Source organism: Mustela erminea, chromosome 19, assembly GCF_009829155.1.
Source record: "Mustela erminea isolate mMusErm1 chromosome 19, mMusErm1.Pri, whole genome shotgun sequence".
In the NCBI taxonomy this organism is placed as follows: domain Eukaryota; kingdom Metazoa; phylum Chordata; class Mammalia; order Carnivora; family Mustelidae; genus Mustela; species Mustela erminea.
The window spans coordinates 26,536,098-26,556,812 of record NC_045632.1 but is presented as its reverse complement, the minus strand read 5'-3'; the positions used below and the strand labels follow the sequence as shown (position 1 = coordinate 26,556,812).

The 20,715-nt window shown below is 36.5% G+C and overlaps 1 protein-coding gene across 1 annotated transcript in view; it reads right to left on the bottom strand.

Moving 5' to 3' along the window:
* Positions 1 to 20,715, bottom strand: part of LONP2 (lon peptidase 2, peroxisomal) — a 112,205-nt gene that overhangs the window by 74,664 nt on the left and 16,826 nt on the right. The window contains exons 6-7 of the mRNA XM_032326514.1: positions 19,423 to 19,517; positions 4,729 to 4,987 (exon numbers count right to left, since the gene is read on the bottom strand). Coding sequence (XP_032182405.1) covers positions 4,729 to 4,987; positions 19,423 to 19,517 — 354 coding nt within the window. The remainder of the gene's footprint in view (positions 1 to 4,728; positions 4,988 to 19,422; positions 19,518 to 20,715) is intronic.

The following is a 20,715-nucleotide window of genomic DNA, read 5'->3' as shown; positions in this document are numbered from 1 at the left end:
TGGAAAGAGGATTACAGTTGCTTAAAGAAAAGGGTAAAAGGTGCCCAGTGAAAAGTCTGGCAGGAAATAAAATGTTAATAGTGATTATCTTTGTGTATGGTAGAAAACATGAGAATTTTTTTTTCCTTTTTAAAAAAACTTCCAAATTTTCAAAAAAAAAAATTCCAAATTTTCTACCACGGGTGTATACATCTCTCTTCAACTGGGAAAAGTAATAAGCCTTAAAAGAGATCCTAATGATCTCAAAAGAAAAACAGTCTTTTTTTTTTTAATATTTTATTTATTTATTTGACAGGGAGAGATCACAAGTAGGCAGAGAGGCAGGCAGAGAGAGAGAGGAAGGGAAGCAGGCCCCCTGCTGAGCAGAGAACCCGATGTGGGACTCGATCCCAGGACCCCGAGATCATGACCTGAGCTGAAGGCAGCAGCTTAACCCACTGAGCCACGCAGGCACCCGAAAAACAGTCTTTAAGGAACTAAAAATAGTCCTTAATATGGCATGCCTAAACAAATCAAATTGTTATTCTTATAGAAGTCATTCCTAAATCTTTTTATGTACTCATTTGCACAGATGCACTCATTTAAAGGACCATAAGACCTCCAAAATATAAATATGTTTTAATCTTAACTTGAATTCACAAAGCACTCAGAGAGAACTTACCATGTCTGGCACTCTGCTGTGAACATGGAATGATACAAAGAACAATAAGACAAGACTCTACAGAGTTCATACTTTCCCCATATTTATAGTTTATCTCTACAGTAATGTACTATGAATGCCAGCGGCCTATATTATTTAATCATCAAAAGAAAACAATGGACAATAACTGGTCAGTTTAGAGAAGAGTAAGATCATAACTGACTGCACATATGTTAATGGAGAAAGCCTTGAACTGGGGCCTAAAAATGAAACTAAACTTTAAAGAGGCAAAGAAGAGCGATATGCAAATACAGGTTATAAGAAGGATAGTGAGTAAACTATAACATGTCTGGCATACTATGCTAAAAATATATTAAAAGCTTGCTACTTTGCTTATTTTCCCTTTGTGGAAACTAATAATGAAACAGCTAATTTATTTAAAACATCACCATTTCAGGTTCATGAAGATGTATCATGGAAAGCAAAAGTTCATTTTTCTTCTCACCTTGTTTGAGCCAAAGATTCCTTACAATGGTACCATTTTATTATCTGAACAAAGAGCTGGCAAATCACTTCCAAAGGGTTACTATCAACAATAACTTGAGATATATCATAGCAATAAGTACATTTCACTAAGAAACAACTAATGAAAAACTATTACACAAACATGATTTCATAAAACTTATCCTAAAAGAAGTTATATTTAATTCAATGAGCGGATTTAAATTCTTTAAATATTTAAATATAAAAATGTTAAGCTGTAAAAAAAACTGTAGGAACAGAGATTCTGTGGCTTTTATGAAAGTGAACAGAAAAACCCCAGTGGAGGCAAACTCAAATGAGAAACGTTGAGAAGACTGTAAAGCTGTACTAGTTAATATGGAGCATGGACTCTCCTTCCTTTAAGCCATTCAAAATAATATAAACAAAAACAACGAGCCAAAGTAAAGTCAGATTATGATTTTCCAAGTTTAAGATTTAAATGTAAACCAAATCTTTCTTTTGCTTCCCCACCTCCCATTTCATTATCATTGGACTCTAAAACATACATATTTGTTTTTAAAATCAATTCCTAAGGGTGCCTGGGTGGCTCAGTGGGTTAAAGCCTCTGCCTTCGGCTCAGGTCACAATCCCAGGGTCCTAGGATCAAGCCCTGCATCGGGTTCTCTGCTCCGCAGGGAGCCTGCTTCGTCCTCTCTCTCTGCCTGCCTCTCTGCCTACTTGTGATTTCTCTCTGTCAAATAAATAAAATATTTTTTAAAAAAATTAAATTAAATTAAAATCAATTCCTAATAGCACCTTTCTTCATATAAATAGGTATTTCTAGCAAAAGGCTGGAGTTCTAAGCATGGGAAAATAGGAAAAGTGAGTGACAAAATCAAGAGAATAAGCAAGGAAGATAATATAAAGCAGCTCTGTTTTTCCCTGGCTATTTTAAGACTGCAGAACAGTGGTGCCTACTCAGAGGCTGAGGAAAAACAAAACTTTGCATGAACTCTAATTGTGAGCATGTGACCAGTACTTAAATGCCAAGACCTGGGTGTTTCCAAAATGCTTCAATTGTCACATGGAACCACTTGTTCTCACACACTCCACCCCATGATTGTGCTATAAGCTACTGTTCTTCCTCCCCTTCGATTTACCTCCAACTCACAAGCTCTGACATAAGTCCATACTCTGTTCTCAACCACTGCTCTCCTGAATGGCCACACCCCACTCTCTACCAGCTTCCAAACAGGTTTTCAAATAAAAATTTTCTCCAGGCTTTGATGCCTTGGGAGGACTGGTGGGCAGGAAGCCCCCAGTTGTACGAGGGCAGGCTGCTGTAGTGTTTAATGAAACACCTAGTGCAGTGACAGTGAGGGAGTACTTCCAGCAGGCACAGAATGATTCAGACTAATCCATACACCCTTTATTTGGCAACAATCACAGCCTCTATGCGTGTCACACATTCCTAAAAAGCTTATATTTAATCAAATTTTTTAGGCAAATACACAGCCTCATTTTACAAAAGACTCACAACAGATTCCATTTTCTTAATGATACTCACACATGTGGAAGAATACTCACTTGAACAGATTTTATGTCTAACAGTGTAAGTAAAAACTTAAAACAAAGCTCTGCTTGAAACCAACAATGTTCTTAAGTGGTGAGGATTATGATATTACATATTGCCCACCAAGAGTCATCACAAAAATACATTTTTCCACAATTCTGTCACATAAATTAAATAATAATGCTAAGAACAGGATTTTTAGGTACTATTTAAAAATCAGATTAAATTCATTGAAGCTTTTAAAATGTAAACTTGCTTTCCTGAGAATTTAAAATTAATAATTAAAGCTAATTTTTATCAAATGCTTATTATTATGTGTCAGGCACTGAGTAAGTGCTTTCCAATCCTTACTGAATAAGCAATAAACAATGTGGCAAGAAAGAGGACAGATTACCTACATGTCATGTGCTCATGATATAAATTTCATGACAATAATTCCACAAATTCCCTAACTTCCATTAAACACTTACACAATACTATGCTACAGATATCAAAAGAAAGAAGTGAACTAAAACAACTGTGAATGCATGAATCAAGTCACTTGAATGGGAAACATCTCCCAAAAGCTCTTGAGCTAAAATAAAAAGATTCAGCCTCTAGATCCAGTTTCTCCCAGATTGGTATAAGGTGCCAATTTCTTTATAAAAGCAAAGGACAGCCTCTAGTGGCACATATGAGAATAAGCAGGTCTAGGTGACAAAAAGAGTTAGAAATTGCCAGAATGACCCAGATCAATTCCCCAACCTAATCTGCAGCCCTCATTGTTTATTTACTGAAATCTTGGAATGATTTTTCTTTAATGCATAAGAATTGTAAATAAGCAAATAAAAGAGAAAAAGGAACATTTTTCACGGAAAAGTTTCTGAAAAGGTTTCCTGCCTAAGGCCAATGATCTAATGAATAAAACAAATGGAAAACAAAATGTTATAAAAGCATCCCATTCTCTCCCCAACACACACAATCTAAGTTTAATCCATATTCACCAAACTGTAAATATGCATTTAAATTAGCCAACTTAAATTGGCAGTTGATCACCGCCAGTACCTGCATGATTTTCAAAGCCTCTACGTGTAATTTAGATTGCTTTAACAACTTTAAGACTGAGGATATGACCCTGAAGAGAGAAGTTTTATCTTCAGTTTAATTACTTCCTACTGGAAGTTAAGCAGTTTCTTAAAAAAAAAATTTTTTTAAAGCTGAGATATCACTGACATTAGTTTCAGGTTTACAACATCATATTCTTTAATAAGCATCCATGATTTCTACATTTTAAAGTGTTCTTTAATATACACATTATAGGTATATTTTCTCACAACTTGCAACTGCTATGAAACCCTTAAACCTCAAAACAGAAAGTTCATGCTTTCCCAAAGCATCTTCCAATTTGAACAAAAGAGATCAGAGAGAACAAAACCATGAACATAACATGCAAATCTGATTCTAATAATGTTGGATTAATCAAAGACTCAGTTCTCACAGTTCAATGTATTTTTATAGAAAGGGTGTCAAAATTGCAAGGATAGCTCTTAGTAACTATCTTTTCTCCTTATTACTTATATCCGTATGGAAAACCAGACTTCTAAAAGAAAGTTAAACTGCAAACACGTTTGTTATCAAAGATTTCTTCCCTTCTCTGACCTGCCCCAGCTGTGTTGTACTTATTTTTTAAACTCTAAGAGTTAGGGGTCATTAATTATGAAACGTTACTGGGCCAAAATGAATGTAAAGACTCTGTAACACCTAACCATAACTGATTTATAACTACATTCAAATGAAATTTCAGGAAGGCTGACTAGTTATCCATTGTCAGACAAATAACAAGGTTAGTTTGGATGCACCATTACAGTTGAGGCTCTACGCCAGCTAAAAACATCCTATAGATATACTATAAATAAATACTATGAGTGTCCTTTTGATTCAAGGTATCGCAAATAGCCCTTTGAGAAAAAGATATACATTATGCTTTGGCTTCTGAAGGGCTTTAGTCAATTAAAATGGAGAACCAGAGACTAAACTGAGAGAAAGAGTCTACCTGTGTCCTCGAATGTCAGACTGATCACACACTCCTCCAAGTGCAATCCTGTGGAACTCCCGACCAAGAGTTTTGGCCACTGATCTTCCCACACTTGTTTTACCAACTCCGGGAGGGCCAACAAAGCAAAGAATGGGGCCCTTTAGGTTGTTCTTCAGCTGTCTGACAGCCAGGTATTCCAGCACTCTCTTCTTCAGTTTTTCCATAGCATAATGATCATTATCCAGAAGAATCCGGGCAGCTCGAATATCCAGACGGTCTGTCAAATAATCCCAGAAGCACACAGAATTTTTAAATGGAAGAAGTGCTTTTGAAGCTGACAAGAGTCAAAAAATACATTTTAGGGAGAAAAAAAAAAAAGGTAACAAGACAAGAACAAAAGTGGATCTTTCTAAATGAGTCTTCAGGGAAACCTGGACCTGGATTTTTTGCTTAATAAGATTTAGTATCAACAGAAATAGTAAGTACTACATACACAATTTAAAACTCAAGGAGCGCGCATGAGTGGCTCAGTCAGTTAAGCATCTGCCTTCAGCTCAGACTGAATTCCGCAACAGGCACCCAGCTTAGAGGAGCCCCTGCTTTTCCCTCTGCCTGGGTCCTCATGCTCTCACGTGTGCTCTCTCTTTCTCAAAAATAAATCTTTAAAAAAAAAAAAACCAAAAAACAAAGAAAAACCCCTCAAGTTTATATTCCTATCATTTCATTTTCTTGGTATACTTTCCTTCCATGGAGACATAATTTCTACATATTCCGTTTGTGCTGGCATTTGTTTATCCTTTACTGAAGTATTTTTCTTCTTATTACAGAAGTAATGTATGCTCATTTCAAAAAACCCAGTGACACCAATACAAAGGAGAAAATTGTCACCCATAATCCCATGTGCTCAAGAGAGCATCCCTACCTTTACTTTGGTGTGTACTATGGTAGGTTTTATATATGTGTGTGCATACACATGCCCTATACCTATTTTTCAAAATGAGATTATATGGTATCTTCAAGTTTTGTAAAATGTTTTTTCACTTTGCGTATTATGGATGCCTTTAAGGGTCAAATGTATTTTCTAGTAATATTTTAATGGCTATATAATATTCCATTATTTAATCACCCATACTCATTTAAATAATTCCCTACTGCTGAACATTTAGGTTATCTATAAATCTTTACAGTTATAAAGCATGCTTTACCATGCATCCTTATAACTAAATCCCTACCTATATCCAAAACCACTTCCTTTAATCTATAGGGAGAGGTGCTGGGTCAAAAAAAAATACATAAGATGTATAAAGAACTATCTATGTTCTATCAATTAAAGTCTCACCAGTAAAGTATAAGTTAGGCTTTAGTTCTATAGCCAAGGTTTCATCAGGTCTACTGATGTGCTTTACTATTTAAAATACTTGTAGATTAAACCATTAAATACTCATGGTCACCATCAAGAATTCATCAGCTGAGTGACATCTGGGGTATGATACCTGGCCACATGATAGTACTGATAGAGAGAGGAGAAACTGGGAAGAAGGAAAACACACACAAGCCAACTCTTTCAGTTATTTGGAATCTGCTCTGCATTCTTCCTACAGAGAAGGAAAAAAAACAGCCTTAAATGGTAGTTTGGTTCCCAAGCTAGTCTGAAAAAACCTGGCTAAGCAGTAATATATGTAATTTAATTATAGCACTGTTGCTTTTAGTTCTGGCTAAGTGATTTGGAAAGGGAAGAACAAAACTTCTTCCCCCTTCTTTGGCTTCAAACTCTAATTAATAAATACATGAACAAATGAAAGATAGGAAGTTTCCCAACTGTTTTATAATGCAAACCCAGACTCTAAAACCTACCGCAACAAACACAAAAGAAAACTTCAGCCCAGTCCCATTCTGTATATTAAAATTCTACTAAATCAAATCTATTCAGAGTAATCTACTAAGGCCTAGTGGGATTTATTTTAGTTATGCAAAGATGGTTTAGTATTAGGTTACTGATGTATTTACTACATCACCATGTCCAAGAAGCAAAACTCTCCATCAGAATGTCATTTTGTACCTAAAAGCCACTTGTTATAATGAAATACCCACCCCTAATTAACATTCAGTAAAATAAGAATAGAATTCCATGTAATTTAGAAAAAACTGAAAACACTCTGAAGGAATTGCTTCTAAGAAATATGCCAAGTAAAGACAATTTTAAGAAGTGCCTCAAACATTTGAGGAAAGATAACTTCCATACTACATAAAGAATTGTTTTGTGTCTTTTTCTATACTGGATACAATTTTTTCTGATTATTCTTTTCAATGATTCAAAATGCATGCTTCCTAGTTCAAATAATATATGCAGTTACATGTAAAAAATACAAAATGAAATGAGTATTAGCTCCTTGAGTTTTTAGTTGTGTAGTACTATTTCTGTTTATACTAAATCTTTTTTACAACTAGAAGACTGAAATGGTATCTACTGGCCCTTTCCATTCAAGATGGGAAAATCAGCAAACTCATTTCTCCAAATCTTTCCTTTCTGCTTTTGGTGACCTCTACTGTTAAGCTTCTCTCTCAACAACCATGAAAAACATCTTCATGGTTTTGTAACCACACTCATAATAATTACTTAGATCTAATTCTATATAGGAATGGCTCAGAAGTTCAACATGCCTCCCTGTATATCACAATTTACCCATTTTCAGTTCTCTGCTGGAATACTAAACAATGAAAAGTATGTTCACGTGGGGCAGGTACACGAATGTTATGCATCTCTAATGCTGACACACACCCAGCAGAGACTGAGTTTCTAGTGTGTGGGTGGTCTCCTTATATAGTTGTGAAAACAGTAACAGCTTTGTCCTGTTTTTGTACTTTTTGTTTATTGAAGTAAAGAACAGGAGTCAGCACTTTTGCGTTCAATTAAATGTTTCCCTCCAAAATCTGTACAATTACACTGTATAAGCCTGGTAAAAATTCCCGATTAGTAATTAAGTTCACTTTTTAAATAGGACAAGTGGAGGAGGGAGGAAGCTGAGAGCAACTTACAAGGCTACTGATGGCAAATAATCAAATCTGCAATGTTAATATTCTCAGGCCATTACACTATATATTCTATATGCACCCTGCATTTAGTTAGAATAAATCCTGAAGCAAAGAAAAATGTTACTGAGATAATACCAAAATTTCAAAATAAGGCCCCTGGGATTACCAAGTTATCTAGATGCTCTTAGCACAATATACAAGTCCTACTGTCAAGAGAAAGTAACGGGTTTTGAAAAGTGTCACAACTCTATCAACAACAACAAAGTAACTATCAAACATATACTATCAGGGAAGCTTGGTAGGTGAAACAAAAGCAGAGCAGTTAAATAACACATACAAAGTTTAAATGTAACTTTCTTGTCCAGGTCCAAACTAACAGAGCAGAGCCCTCTCCCAATCTCACAGAACAGGACCACTTCACTTAAAAAGTAGGCATTGGAGAGTTATAAGTTAACAGAAGACTACTGGAACTAAAATGGACTTCCCAACAGCCCAGTGAGATCAGGACCAACAGCTGATCACAAACGGAGTCAGGTGACATGAAGAGAGACTAAGTCAACGGGAACACACGTTCTCCTCCATTCGTTTCACTACGGAATTTCCAAAAAGGATTTTGATAAAAGAATTAAATCAAGAAATTCAGCTTCAGTTTGTTTGGTAAAATAACTCAACTAGAAGGGAATGTGGTCATGCAAACATGAAATAAACTAAGAAATAAATTTACCAGCATAGTAACATTAACAGCTCTATGAACAGTAGCTAAAAACCTGGAAACAAACCATATACCCATCAACAGGTAAATGGGTAAACAAATTACTAATCTATGTAGCAACATGGACAAACCTCTAATTATGCTGAAAAAAAAAATCAGAAAAAAAGGAGTACATACTACATCATTCCCTTTTATAACATCTTTGAAAATATGAACTAATCTAAAGAGGTTGGGGATTCGGAGGGAAACATGGGAGGTAGGGATTACAGAGATGCGTGAGAAAATTTAGGAAGGGATGGTTATGTTTGCTACCTTAATTATGGTAATGGTATTACAGATACACATGTTAAAACTCGTCAAAGTATATGTACAGTTTACTGTTTATCAATTATACCAAAATAAAGCTGGAAAATAAAGCAAATAAAGCAAAAAAAAAATTATTGCTTCTGAACAACTGCTTCTATAGTTCATCAGTGCAACCTAATTTAATCTAATGAAAACTTGCAGATTCTCAGAATTTAAGAGAAAACAAAATGTGAATTAGCCTTTTAATTTTATACACAAACATTCAAACAGGGAGAAAAACTTAAAAACAAACTAAAATCTAGAGGGATGAATGCAAATTTATAGAGCATCACTGAAGAATAATTAGCATAACTTAGAATGTACCTGCTTTCCACAATAAGAGCCTAAGAACTATTAAGAGGAATAAAATCTAAGGGTTGTCAAAACAAAAGGAAGATGATCAGGCCAATTTCATCTTAGTACTACCTAGCCGTGTACATTAAAAATGTGTTAAGATGACCCTGGGACGCCTGGGTGGCTCACTCAATTAAGGGTCTGACTCCTGATTTTGGTTCAGGTCATGATCTGAGGGCGTGGGATTCAGTCCCACATTGGGCCCTGTGCTCAACAGGGAGTCTGCTTAGGATTCTCTCACTCTCCCTCTGCCTCTCCCCCTGCCTGTGTATGCATGCATGCTCTCCCAAATACACAAATAAATTTTAAAAATGTGTTAGGTGATCCTTTCCAAAAAAAACTAATTAAAAAGGAGTTATTTTGAGGAAGGAGGCAACATGGTGGAAGAGTACGGGATCTCATCTCATCTGGTCTCTTGAATTCAGCTGGACCCCTATCAAATCATTCTGAACACCCGTAAATTCAACCTGGGATATAAGAAAAGAGTTGCGGAATTCTACAAATAGAAAAGCAACCAATTTTTGCAAGGTAGGCAGTGCAGAGAAGTGAATATGAAGGGATCTATCTGAAGATAAATGGTGCGGGGATGGAGGAACCGTAAGCAGGCTACTGGAAAGTGATATTGCCCCAGAGTGCAAAATTGGAACTTCTAGAAGTTTGCTCCCATCAGGAACATTCCTGCCTGAAAGGTGCTCAGGTGGCGAAGAGGAGAAGAATCCTAGGTGGGACAGTGTGGTCTCAGGATCCCTGGGGCCACAGAAAGAAAGGGGGTGCCTGAGCCAGCAGAGTTTCCAAGCACTGGAGTGGGGAAACTGGCTACGGTCAACAAGCCTGGGAGTACACTCTCAGCTTGGTTTGCCATAAACCACAAACCATGGGCACAAGTGGGTAGCCAATCTCCATTTGTGGGCCCTGCAAGTGGCAGGCCCACAGCAACCCTCTTCCCTTCCCCAGGAGGATCAGTGCAGTTGTACACTGCAGGAGTCTGCAGAGTGTGGCATACACAAAAACGCAGACTGCTTTTCCCTGAGGGTTTACTGAAGAGAGGGGGCTGTGATCTTTTAGCTCTGGGGCTGGAAATTAGGGTACCACCATTTTTATTTTCATCCTCTAAAGTGGTGCAGAAAGCCTTCAGGGAGCAAAAGCCACATGGAGCAACCCGAAGTAGCTTACACTGAGCCCAGCCCTCTGGCAAAGGGTGGTACAGCACCCCGAGGAAAAAACACCTGAGAAATCAGTGCAGCAGACCCCCCCCACCCCCACCCAGAAGACCAGCTGGAACATCAGGCAGATACCAAGTTTATAGAGCACAGAGAACTGCAAAAGGCCAGGGGAAAACAGTACATAGAATTCAGGGTTTTTTTTCTCATGATTCTTTTATCTTTCAATTTAAATTTTTTCTTTTCTTTTCTCTTTTTCCTTTTCAACTAGTTTCTTATTTTAATCAACTCTTTGTTTTTAAGACTTTTTTTAACTTTCATTTTTACATTTATATTTTATAGATATAGTCTTAATTTTCAGCTTCTTTTCACTAAATTCAATTTTATTTTTGTGTATATAAAAGTTTTGATTTCTTTAAAATTTTGGCATTAGTGTCTTCTAACAAACAGACCAAAATACACCTAGGACGAAGTGGATCACCCTATTTTGTCCACCTGGGAGATTATGTTCTCTCTTTTTTCCCTTTTCTTTTTTTTCTTTCCTTTCTGTTTTGGTTTCTGACTTATTCAGCTTTGTCTAGTGTGTATTTTGCTTGGGTCGTGGTTTATATTTTTGATATGTTCTCTTGTCCATCCATTCTTCTCTGGGCAAAATGATTAGAAGGAGGAATTCGTAACAAAAGAACCAGAGATAATACTCTGTGCCACACACCTAATCAATATGGATATAAGTAAAAAGTTGGAGATGGAATTCAGGATAATTATAAAGTTACCAGCTGAGCTTGAAGAAAGCATAAAAGACACTAGAGAATCTATTCATGCAAAAATAAAATCTAATCAGGCTTAAATTAAAGATGCTTTAACTGAGATGCAGTCTAAAATGGATGCTCTAACAGGTATGGTAAATAAGGCAGAAGACAGAGTGATAGAGGAAGACAAAATGATGGAAAATGGAAGGAATTTGAAAAAAAGAGAGAAAGAGAGCTAATGGACTATGAGGGGAGGCTCTAAGAAATCAAGTGGTATCATAAAGCTAAACAATATTGGCATTACTGGTGTCCCAGAGGAAGAAGAAAGAGAGAGGGCCAGAAGGTATATCTGAGTGAGTCATGGCTGAAAATTTCCCTATTCTGGAGAAGGAAAAAGGCATTCAAGTCCAGGAGGTACAGAGAACCACCCTCAAAATTTGATAAAAATAGATCAACACCCCAACATATAATAGTGATGCTTGTAAATTTCACAGATAAAGAGAAAAGTGAAAGCAGCTCAAGACAAGAACTCCTTAACCTACAAGGGTAGGAACATTTGACTGGCAGCAGACCTATACACAGAGTCCTGGCAGGTCACAAAGGGCTGGCACTAAATGAGAAAAACATCCAGCCAAGAATACTATATCCAGCAAGGCTGTGATTCAGAATGGAAGGAGATATAAAGAGCTTCCAGGGCAAACAGAAACTGAAAGAATATGTGACCACCAAGCCAGCCCTGCAAGGAATATTAAGGGGGATTCTGTAAAGCAAAGAAAGACCCCAAGAGTAACATAAACTAGAAAGAAACAGAGATAATCTACAGAAACAGGGACTCTACAGGCAAGACAATGACACTAAATTCATATCTTTCAATAGTTAACTCTGAATGTAAATGGGCTAAATGCTCCAATCAAAAGACACAGGGCATCAAACTGGATAAAAAAGTAGGCATCAATATGCTGCTGTCTGCAAGAGACTATTTTAGACACAAAGATGCCTCCAGATTGAAATTGAGGGTGTGGAAAACCATTTCCCATGCTAATGGACCTCAAAAGAAAGCTGGGGTAGCAATCCTCGTATCAGACAAATTAGATTTTAAACTAGAGATTGTATTAAGAGATGAAGAGGGACACTATATCAGACTTAAAGGGCCTACCCCAAAAGAAGATTTAACAGTTATAAATATTTATGCACCTAACTTCGGAGCAGCCTGTTATATCAACCATTAATAACCAAATTAAAGAAACACACAAATAATACATAATAGGAGGGACTTCAACACCCCACTCACAGCAATGGAGAGATTATCTAAGCAGAAGATTAACAAGGAAACAAGGGCTTTGAATGAAATACTGAACCAAATGGACTTCACAGATACATACAAAGCATTCTATTCTAAAGCAACATGTGCACATGGAGCTTTCTCCAGAACGGATCATGTCCTGCGTCACAAATCAGGTTTCAACCAATACCAAAAGACTGGGATTATTCCCTGCATATTGTCAGACCACAATGCTTTAAAACTAGAACTCAAACACCAGAGGAAATTTAAGAAAGAATGCAAACACTTGGAAGTTAAAGAGCATGCTACTAAGGAATGAATGGGTCAGCCAGGAAATTAAAGATGAATTTAAAAACCTCATTGAAACTAATGAAAATGAAAACAGAGCTGTTCAAAACCTTTGGGATATAGAGGATATATTCCCCCAAGAGGGAAGCATGTAGCAATACAAGCCTCTCTCAAGAAACAAAGTCTCAAATATACAAGCTAACCTTACACCTAAAGGAACCGAGAAAGAACAGCAAATAAAGCCTAAACCAAACCGAAGAGGAGAAACAGTACAGATTAAGGAAATAGAAACCAGAAAAACAGTAGAACAGATAAACAAAACTAGAAGCTGATTCTCTGAAAGAATTAATAAGATCGATAAACCCCCTAGAGAAACTTACCAAAAAAAAAAAGAGAAAGAGAGAGGGAGAGATAGAGAGAAAGGACCCAAATTAATAAAAGCATGAATGAAAGAGGAGAGATCACAACCAACACCACGGAAATACAATTTTAAAAACACATTATGAGCAACTAATGCCAATAAATTAGGCAATCTGGAAGAAATGGATGCATTCCTAGAAACGTATAAACTAGCAAAACCAAACCAGGAAGAAACAGAAAATCTGAATAGACCATAGCCAGCAAGGAAACTGAAGCAGTAATCAAAAATGTACCTAATCTTAACCCTAACACCCAAGATTTCAGGGCCAGCTGGCTTCCCAGGAGAATTGTACCAAACATTTAAAGAAGAACTAATACTTATTCTTCTGAAACTGTTTCCAATAACAGAAATGAAAGCAAACTTCTAAACTTGTTCTATGGGGCTAGCATTACCTTGATCCCAAAACCAGACAAGGACCCCACCAAAAAGGAGAATTAGGCCAATATCCCTGATGAAAACGGATGCCAAAATTCTCTCCAAAATACTAGCCAATAGGGTCCAACAGTACATTAAAAGGATTATTCGCCACGACCAAGTGGGATTTATTTCTGGGCTGCAAGTGTGGTTCAATATTAGCTAATCAATAAATGTAATATATCACATTAATAAAAGAAAGGACCAGAACCATATGATCCTCTCAACAGATACAGAAAAAGCATCTAACAAATACAGCATCTTTCCTGACTAAAACTCTTCACAGTGTAGGGATGGAGGGGACATACTTCAGAATCATAAAAGCCATATAAGAAAAGTCCACAGAAAATATAATTTCCAACATGGAAAACCTGAGAGCTCTTCCCCTAAGTTTCCCCAAGTAACATAACAGGGATGCCCACTCTCACATCTCACTGTTGTTCAACATAGTACCAGAAGTCCTAGCATCAGTAATGAGACAAGAAAAAGAAATAAAAGGCATTCAAATTAGCAAAGAAGTCAAACTCTCACTCTTCTCAGACATACTTTCTGTGGAAAACCCAAAAGACTCCACCCCAAAATTGCTAGAACTCACACAGGAATTCAGCAATGTGGTAGGATATAAAATCAAGGCACAGAAATCAGTTTTATTTCTACACACTAATGAGAAAGAAGACAGAGAAATTAAGGAATCACTCCCATTTACAATTATATCAAAAACCATAAAATAGAGGCGCCTGGGTGGCTCAGTGGGTTAAGGCCTCTGCCTTTGTCTCAGGTCATGATCCTAGGGTCCGGGGATGGAGGCCCGCGTCGGACTCTGCTCAGCAGGGAGCCTGCTTCCTCCTCTCTCTGCCTGCCTCTCTGCCTACTTGTGATCTTTGTCTGTCAAATGAATAAATAAAATCTTTAAAAAACAAAAACAAAAACACCATAAGATACCTAGGAATAAATCCAACCAAAGAGGTAAAGGATCTGTATTCAGAAAACTACAGAACACTCATGTAAAAATTTGAGGAAGATGAAAAGAAATGGAAAAACATTCCATGCTCATGGACTGGAAGAATAAATATTGTTAAAGTATCTATGCTATGCTACCCAGAGCAATGTACACATTCAATGCAATCCCTATCAAAATGCCATCAAAATTTTTCACAGAAAAGACCTGGAATAGCCAAAGGAATATTGAAAAAGAAAGCCAAAGTTGGTGGCATCACAATTCCGGACTTCAAGCTCTATTACAAAGCTGTCATCATCAAGACAGCATGGTATTGGCACACAAACAGACACATAGATCAATGGAACAGAATAGAGAGCCCAGAAATAGACTCTTCACTCTATGGTCAACTAATCTTTGACAAAGCAGGAAAGAATGTCCAATGGAAAAAAGACAGCCTCTTCAATAAATGGTGTTGGGAAAACTGGACAGCCACATGCAGAAAAATGAAAATGGACCATTTCCTTACACCACACATGAAAATAGACTCAAAATGGATAAAGGACCTCAATGTGAGAAAGGAATCCATCAAAATCCTTGAGGAGAACACAGGCAGCAACCTCTTCGACCTCAGCTGCAGCAACATCTTCCTAGGAACATCGCCAAAGGCAAGGGAAGCAAGGACAAAAATAAAGTACTGGGATTTCATCAAGATCAAAAGCTTTTGCACAGCAAAGGAAACAGTTAACAAAACCATAAGACAACTGACAGAATGGGAGAAGATATTTGCAAACAACATATCAGATAAAGGGCTAGTGTCCAAAATCTATAAAAAACTTAGCAAACTCAACACCCAAAGAACAAATAATCCAATCTAGAAATGGGCAGAAGACATGAATAGACGTTTCTGCAAAGACGACATCCAGATGGCCAACAGACACATGAAAAAAGTGCTCCACATCACTCGGCATCAGGGAAATATAAATCAAAACCACAATGAGATATCACCTCACACCAGTCAGAATGGCTAAAATTAACAAGTCAGGAAATGACAGATGCTGGCGAGGATGTGGAGAAAAGGGAACCCTCCTACACTGTTGGTGGGAATGCAAGCTGGTGCAACCACTCTGGAAAACAGCTTGGAGGTTCCTCAAAATGCTGAAAATAGAACTACCCTACGACCCAGAAATTGCACTACTGGGTATTTACCCTAAAGATACAAACGTAGTGATCCAAAGGGGCACGTGCACCCGAATGTTTATAGCAGCAATGTCTACAATAGCCAAACTACGGAAAGAACCTAGATGTCCATCAACAGATGAATAAAGAAGATAAAGAAGATGTGGTATATATACGCAATGGAATACTATGCAGCCATAAAAAATGAAATCTTGCCATTTGCGACGACATGGATGGAACTAGAGGGTATCATGCTTAGCGAAATAAGTCAATCAGAGAAAGACAACTATCATATGATCTCCCTGATTAGAGGAAGTGGAGTTGCAACATGGGGGGATAAGGGGGTAGGAGAAGAATGAATGAAACAAGATGGGATTGGGAGGGAGACAAATCATAAGTGACTCTTAATCTCACAAAACAAACTGAGGGTTGCTGGGGGGAGAGGGTTTGGGGGGGTGGGGTTATGGATATTGGGGAGGGTATGCGCTATGGTGAGTACTGTGAAGTGTGTAAACCTGGCGATTCACAGACCTGTACCCCTGGGGATAAAAATACATTATATGTTTATAAAAAATAAAAAATTTAAAGAAAAAATTTTTTTTCACAGAGCTGGAACAAATAATCCTAAAATTTGTATGGAACTAGAAAAGACCCCAAATAGCCAGAGAAATGTTGAAAAGAAAACCAAAGCTGGTGGCATCACAATGTCAGACTTCAAGCTCTATTACAAAGCTGTAGTCATCAAGATAGTATGGTACTGGCATAAAAACAGACACACAGATCAGTGGAACAGAATAGAGAGCCTAGAAATGAACCCTCAAGTCTATGGTCAACTAATCTTCAACAAAGCAGTAAAGAAGATCCAATGGAAAAAGAAGAGTCTCTTCAATATATGGTGCTGGGAAAAATTGGACAGCCACATGTAGAAGAATGAAATTAGACCATTTTCTTACAGCATATACAAAGATAAACTCAAAATGGACAAACGACCTAAATGTGAGACAGGAATCCATCAAAATCCTCGAGGACAACAGAGATAGCAACCTCTGCAACCTTGGCTGCAGCAACTTCTTGCTAGACAAGTCCCCAAAGGCAAGGGAAACAAAAGCAAAAATGAACTATTGGGACTTCATCAAGATAAAAAGCTTCTGCACAGCAAAAGAAACAGTCAACAAAACAAAAAACAAAAAGGCAACCTATAGAATGGGAGAAGATATTTGCAAGTGAAGTATCATATAAAGGGCCAGGATCCAAGATCTACAAAGAACTTACTAAACTCAACATCCATAAAAACAAATAATCCAGTCAAGAAATGAGTGAAGACATGAAAAGACATTTCTCCAAAGAAGACATCCAAATGGCCAGCAAACATATGAAAAAGTGCTCATATCACTCAATATCAGGGAAATACAAATCAAAACCACAAAGAGATAGCACCTCACACCAGTAAGAATGGCTAAAATTAACAAGACAGGAAACAACAAATGTTGGCAAGGATGTGGAGAAAGGGGAACCTTCTTATACTGTGGGTGGGAATGAAACCTGGTGCAGCCACTCTGAAAAACAGCATGGAGATTTCTCAAGAAGTTAAAAATAGAGCTACCCTAAGACCCAGCAATTGCACTACTAGATATTTCCCCAAATATATAAATATATTGACCTAAAGGGGTACCTGTACCCCAATGTTTATAGCAGCAATGTCCATAATAGCCCAACTGTGGAAAGAGCTGACATGTCCATCAACAGATGAATGGATAAGGAAGACGTGGTATGTGTGTATATATCACACATACACACACAGGAACACTACTCAGCCATCAGAAAGGATGAATACGTACCATTTACATTGACATGGATGGAACTGGAGGGTATTATGCTGAGCGAAATAAGTCAACCAGAGAAAGAAAATTACCATATGGTTTTACTCATATGTGGAATATAAGAAACAGCATAAAAGATCATAAGGGAAGGGAGGAAAAACTGAATAGGAAGTCATTGGAGAGGCAGACAAACCATGAGAGACTCCCTCAACTATAGGAAACAAACTAAGGGTTGCTAAAGGGGAGGTGGTTGGGGGAATGAGATAATTGGGTGATGGGCATTAAGGAAGGAACGTGATATGATAAGCCCTGGGTATTATACACAACTGATGACTTACTGAACACTACATCTGAAACTAATGATATTATATTGGCTAACTGAATCTAAATAAAATACAAATCTAAATAAAAACAAAAGAAAAAAACAAAGATAACGAACAGCATATAGCAAACAGCATTTCTAAACCACACTATCCTCTAATATACACCTGATAAATGGTCATCTAAAACTGTGATTTGGAAAAAAAGAAAATTTAATGCTGCTGCTTTAGGATAGAAAGTGTCAAGAAAAAATGTAGCATATACATTAGAAGCAGAAAAGATTAATACATTCAATTTAGTGTTCAATGTAAAGAAACTGGGAGGAGGAAGAAACGATCAAACTAGATTGAAGTTAATGCATTAGGCTGTTCCTCCTGAGATTCTTGTTGAAAAAACTTTGTAGCATGAGATCACATATGTGATGTTGCCTTTAAGGTAAAATTAAGTGTTTATGGATTAAAAATGGCAAAGTCCAAATGCAGTGCTCCTTTAGTTCCCCACCCCCCCCGAAAGGTTCTTGCAATTAATTGTATTTTCAAAATACCTTATCATTATTATAAATAATATCTTACTTAAGAATAATAACTTGTATTATACAAATAGTATATTAAGTAAGATTTATTTATTGTTTTATTACTTTATTGTTTATTTTATTGTTTTCTTAGTTTATTACAGTCAGGGACTATATGGTCATTTTCCATGGAATTTAGAGCTTGCTAAATCACATAAGGGCTTGACAAGATTTATATTTAATGTGGATTATGTATTCTCTTAAAAATAAATTTGATGTATAACATTGTTTAAGAAAAAAAAAAAGAGGAGCTATTTTAACCTTAACATTGTCCCACCATAGTTAATTTAACAAGAATGTGCTTCATTTCTAGGAGGCAAAAACAATTTTTTTTAGTTCTCAGTACTGGAAGGGATGGTCCTCTCTGTAGATTAATAGGAAAGTATTTTTTAATATTAAAAATTCAACATCTGGAAATCTGGTTTGTATGGCACATCTTATGTGGGACATAAATGTGTGCTTTAGAGGAAACATTAAAAAAAAAATCTCTAGCATTTTCTTAAATGTAGGGATTTTACTAGCCAGGATAATATATTTTTAAATTTTCAGAAGTGAACCATATGGATACTCCAATGCCAGCAGCAGTTCAGGCAATCAGTCTACTGCTGAACTCAGTAAACCCTGTGTGTAATACCAACCTGTAATACTAGCCTGTCCAATACAGAAACAAGTGCAAATAAATGGTTCTAAGAATTATGAGAGTCATCCCAAGAGAAAAAAGCAAATCCATAGGAAAGAGAAAAGTTTTACTGAAGGACAGAAGTTTAAACTCACTGGATAGGCTTTTGTATGAGAAAAACAAACTTCGAAATGGTATAACTGCTCCATTTACATATAACTATTTCTTTAAATATTAATGTTCATCATCGACTGAATACTGGTATTAGGAAACACATCAACAATTACAGAAAATCCTATTTTCTCCAAAATCAGGCAAAAGGCACTTTCATGTAGCACCTTCTTTTCCTGTTTGGTCCTAAGACCTAGATGATACAAGTTCAACATCTTAATAATTTATGTTAGAACTATAGTAACAGTAAAATAATAAGTGGTGAGTATTTCAACAGAATCATGAGCTTTCTGAGTAACATTCAGACTGTAAAAAGGTGTTATTTTGTTGGCTTACCAGTTGTACTTTTGTTCCAAGGAAGTTCCACCATAAGTTCTAAATAATTTCTAGTCAGAGCATATTCTGGCATTGACTGAGGCATTTTTTTGAGTCTGCAGGGAAAGAATACATAGCAAAAATGTTCCACAACATAGAAGAATTCCCTAAAAACACAAAAATCCAGCATCTGCCTTTCTTGTGTCAGATATACTATGCATATTTGATTTAAAAAATCTGGAAATGTTTGTAAAAATCTGGTTATTTTGTTTTGTAATGTACTTATGGAAAAAAAATTAAACAGATACCTGCAAACTGGGGGGGGGGGGTAACAGAGGTGAGGGATAAAACACTGTATCTAATTCTGTATCTAATTCTATCCTTGAAATATGACCTTACCAGTATCAGTATCTCACAGTGGGAGTCTCACGTCACATTTATCCATTGATATACCTATCACAGTAAGATTTAAGTGCTTAACCATGTATAACACAATAATTATATATTTTTTGTATCAGAGATGAAATCAGCTCATCAAAGCAAGCTTATATCAGATATTTAATTAAAAATGCAACTCCCATAATAAATGCAGTGTTTAACAGGGTTCTGCCCACAACAGATGTTCTACATTAATTAATGCCAGTCAGTATAAAGTATTCCTGAACTGTAACTCACATCCTTAACTGTGAGCCTAAGAAAGTCAAGTATTTAGTTACTGAGCATTCACTTAGGTTCATATAATTCATTAATAAAAGAAAATGCAACATAGTTATAATGTGTCAAGTACAGAAAGAAAATACTGGTTTTCTATTTAACTCTGAGATTATCCATATACCCTATGCTGTCATAAGTTTTCTGTGTACTTTACCTTATACAAAGAGAAACTGACAGTCCCTGCCCTCTAGAGTTTACAATCTTTTTTTTCTAAAGAAGAAAAAAGTGACATGTGAAGAACATGATAAAGAACAAACACTGTGTCTAAACAAAGTACAACCTATTCATTAAGACAATAAAAAGGCAGTTAACAAGAGTGATCATGTTTGACAGTACACTATAGGTGCAAGAACTGCACCACTTATACACAGCAACTGAGAAAAAGAGTTGGGACACTGGTGTTAATTCAGCAGTATTGAGTATTTTAAAATCAGATTCTGGTTGAGGCATGAAGAGGGATAATCTGAAGATTCCATAGATCACACTATAATCTGAGAATTTGGAAAGCCATGAAAGGTAAAAATTGACATTGGAAAGATAAAATGAATAGAATGGTTTATACCTACATTAACCATAAGGAGAAAGGTTAAAGAATATAAA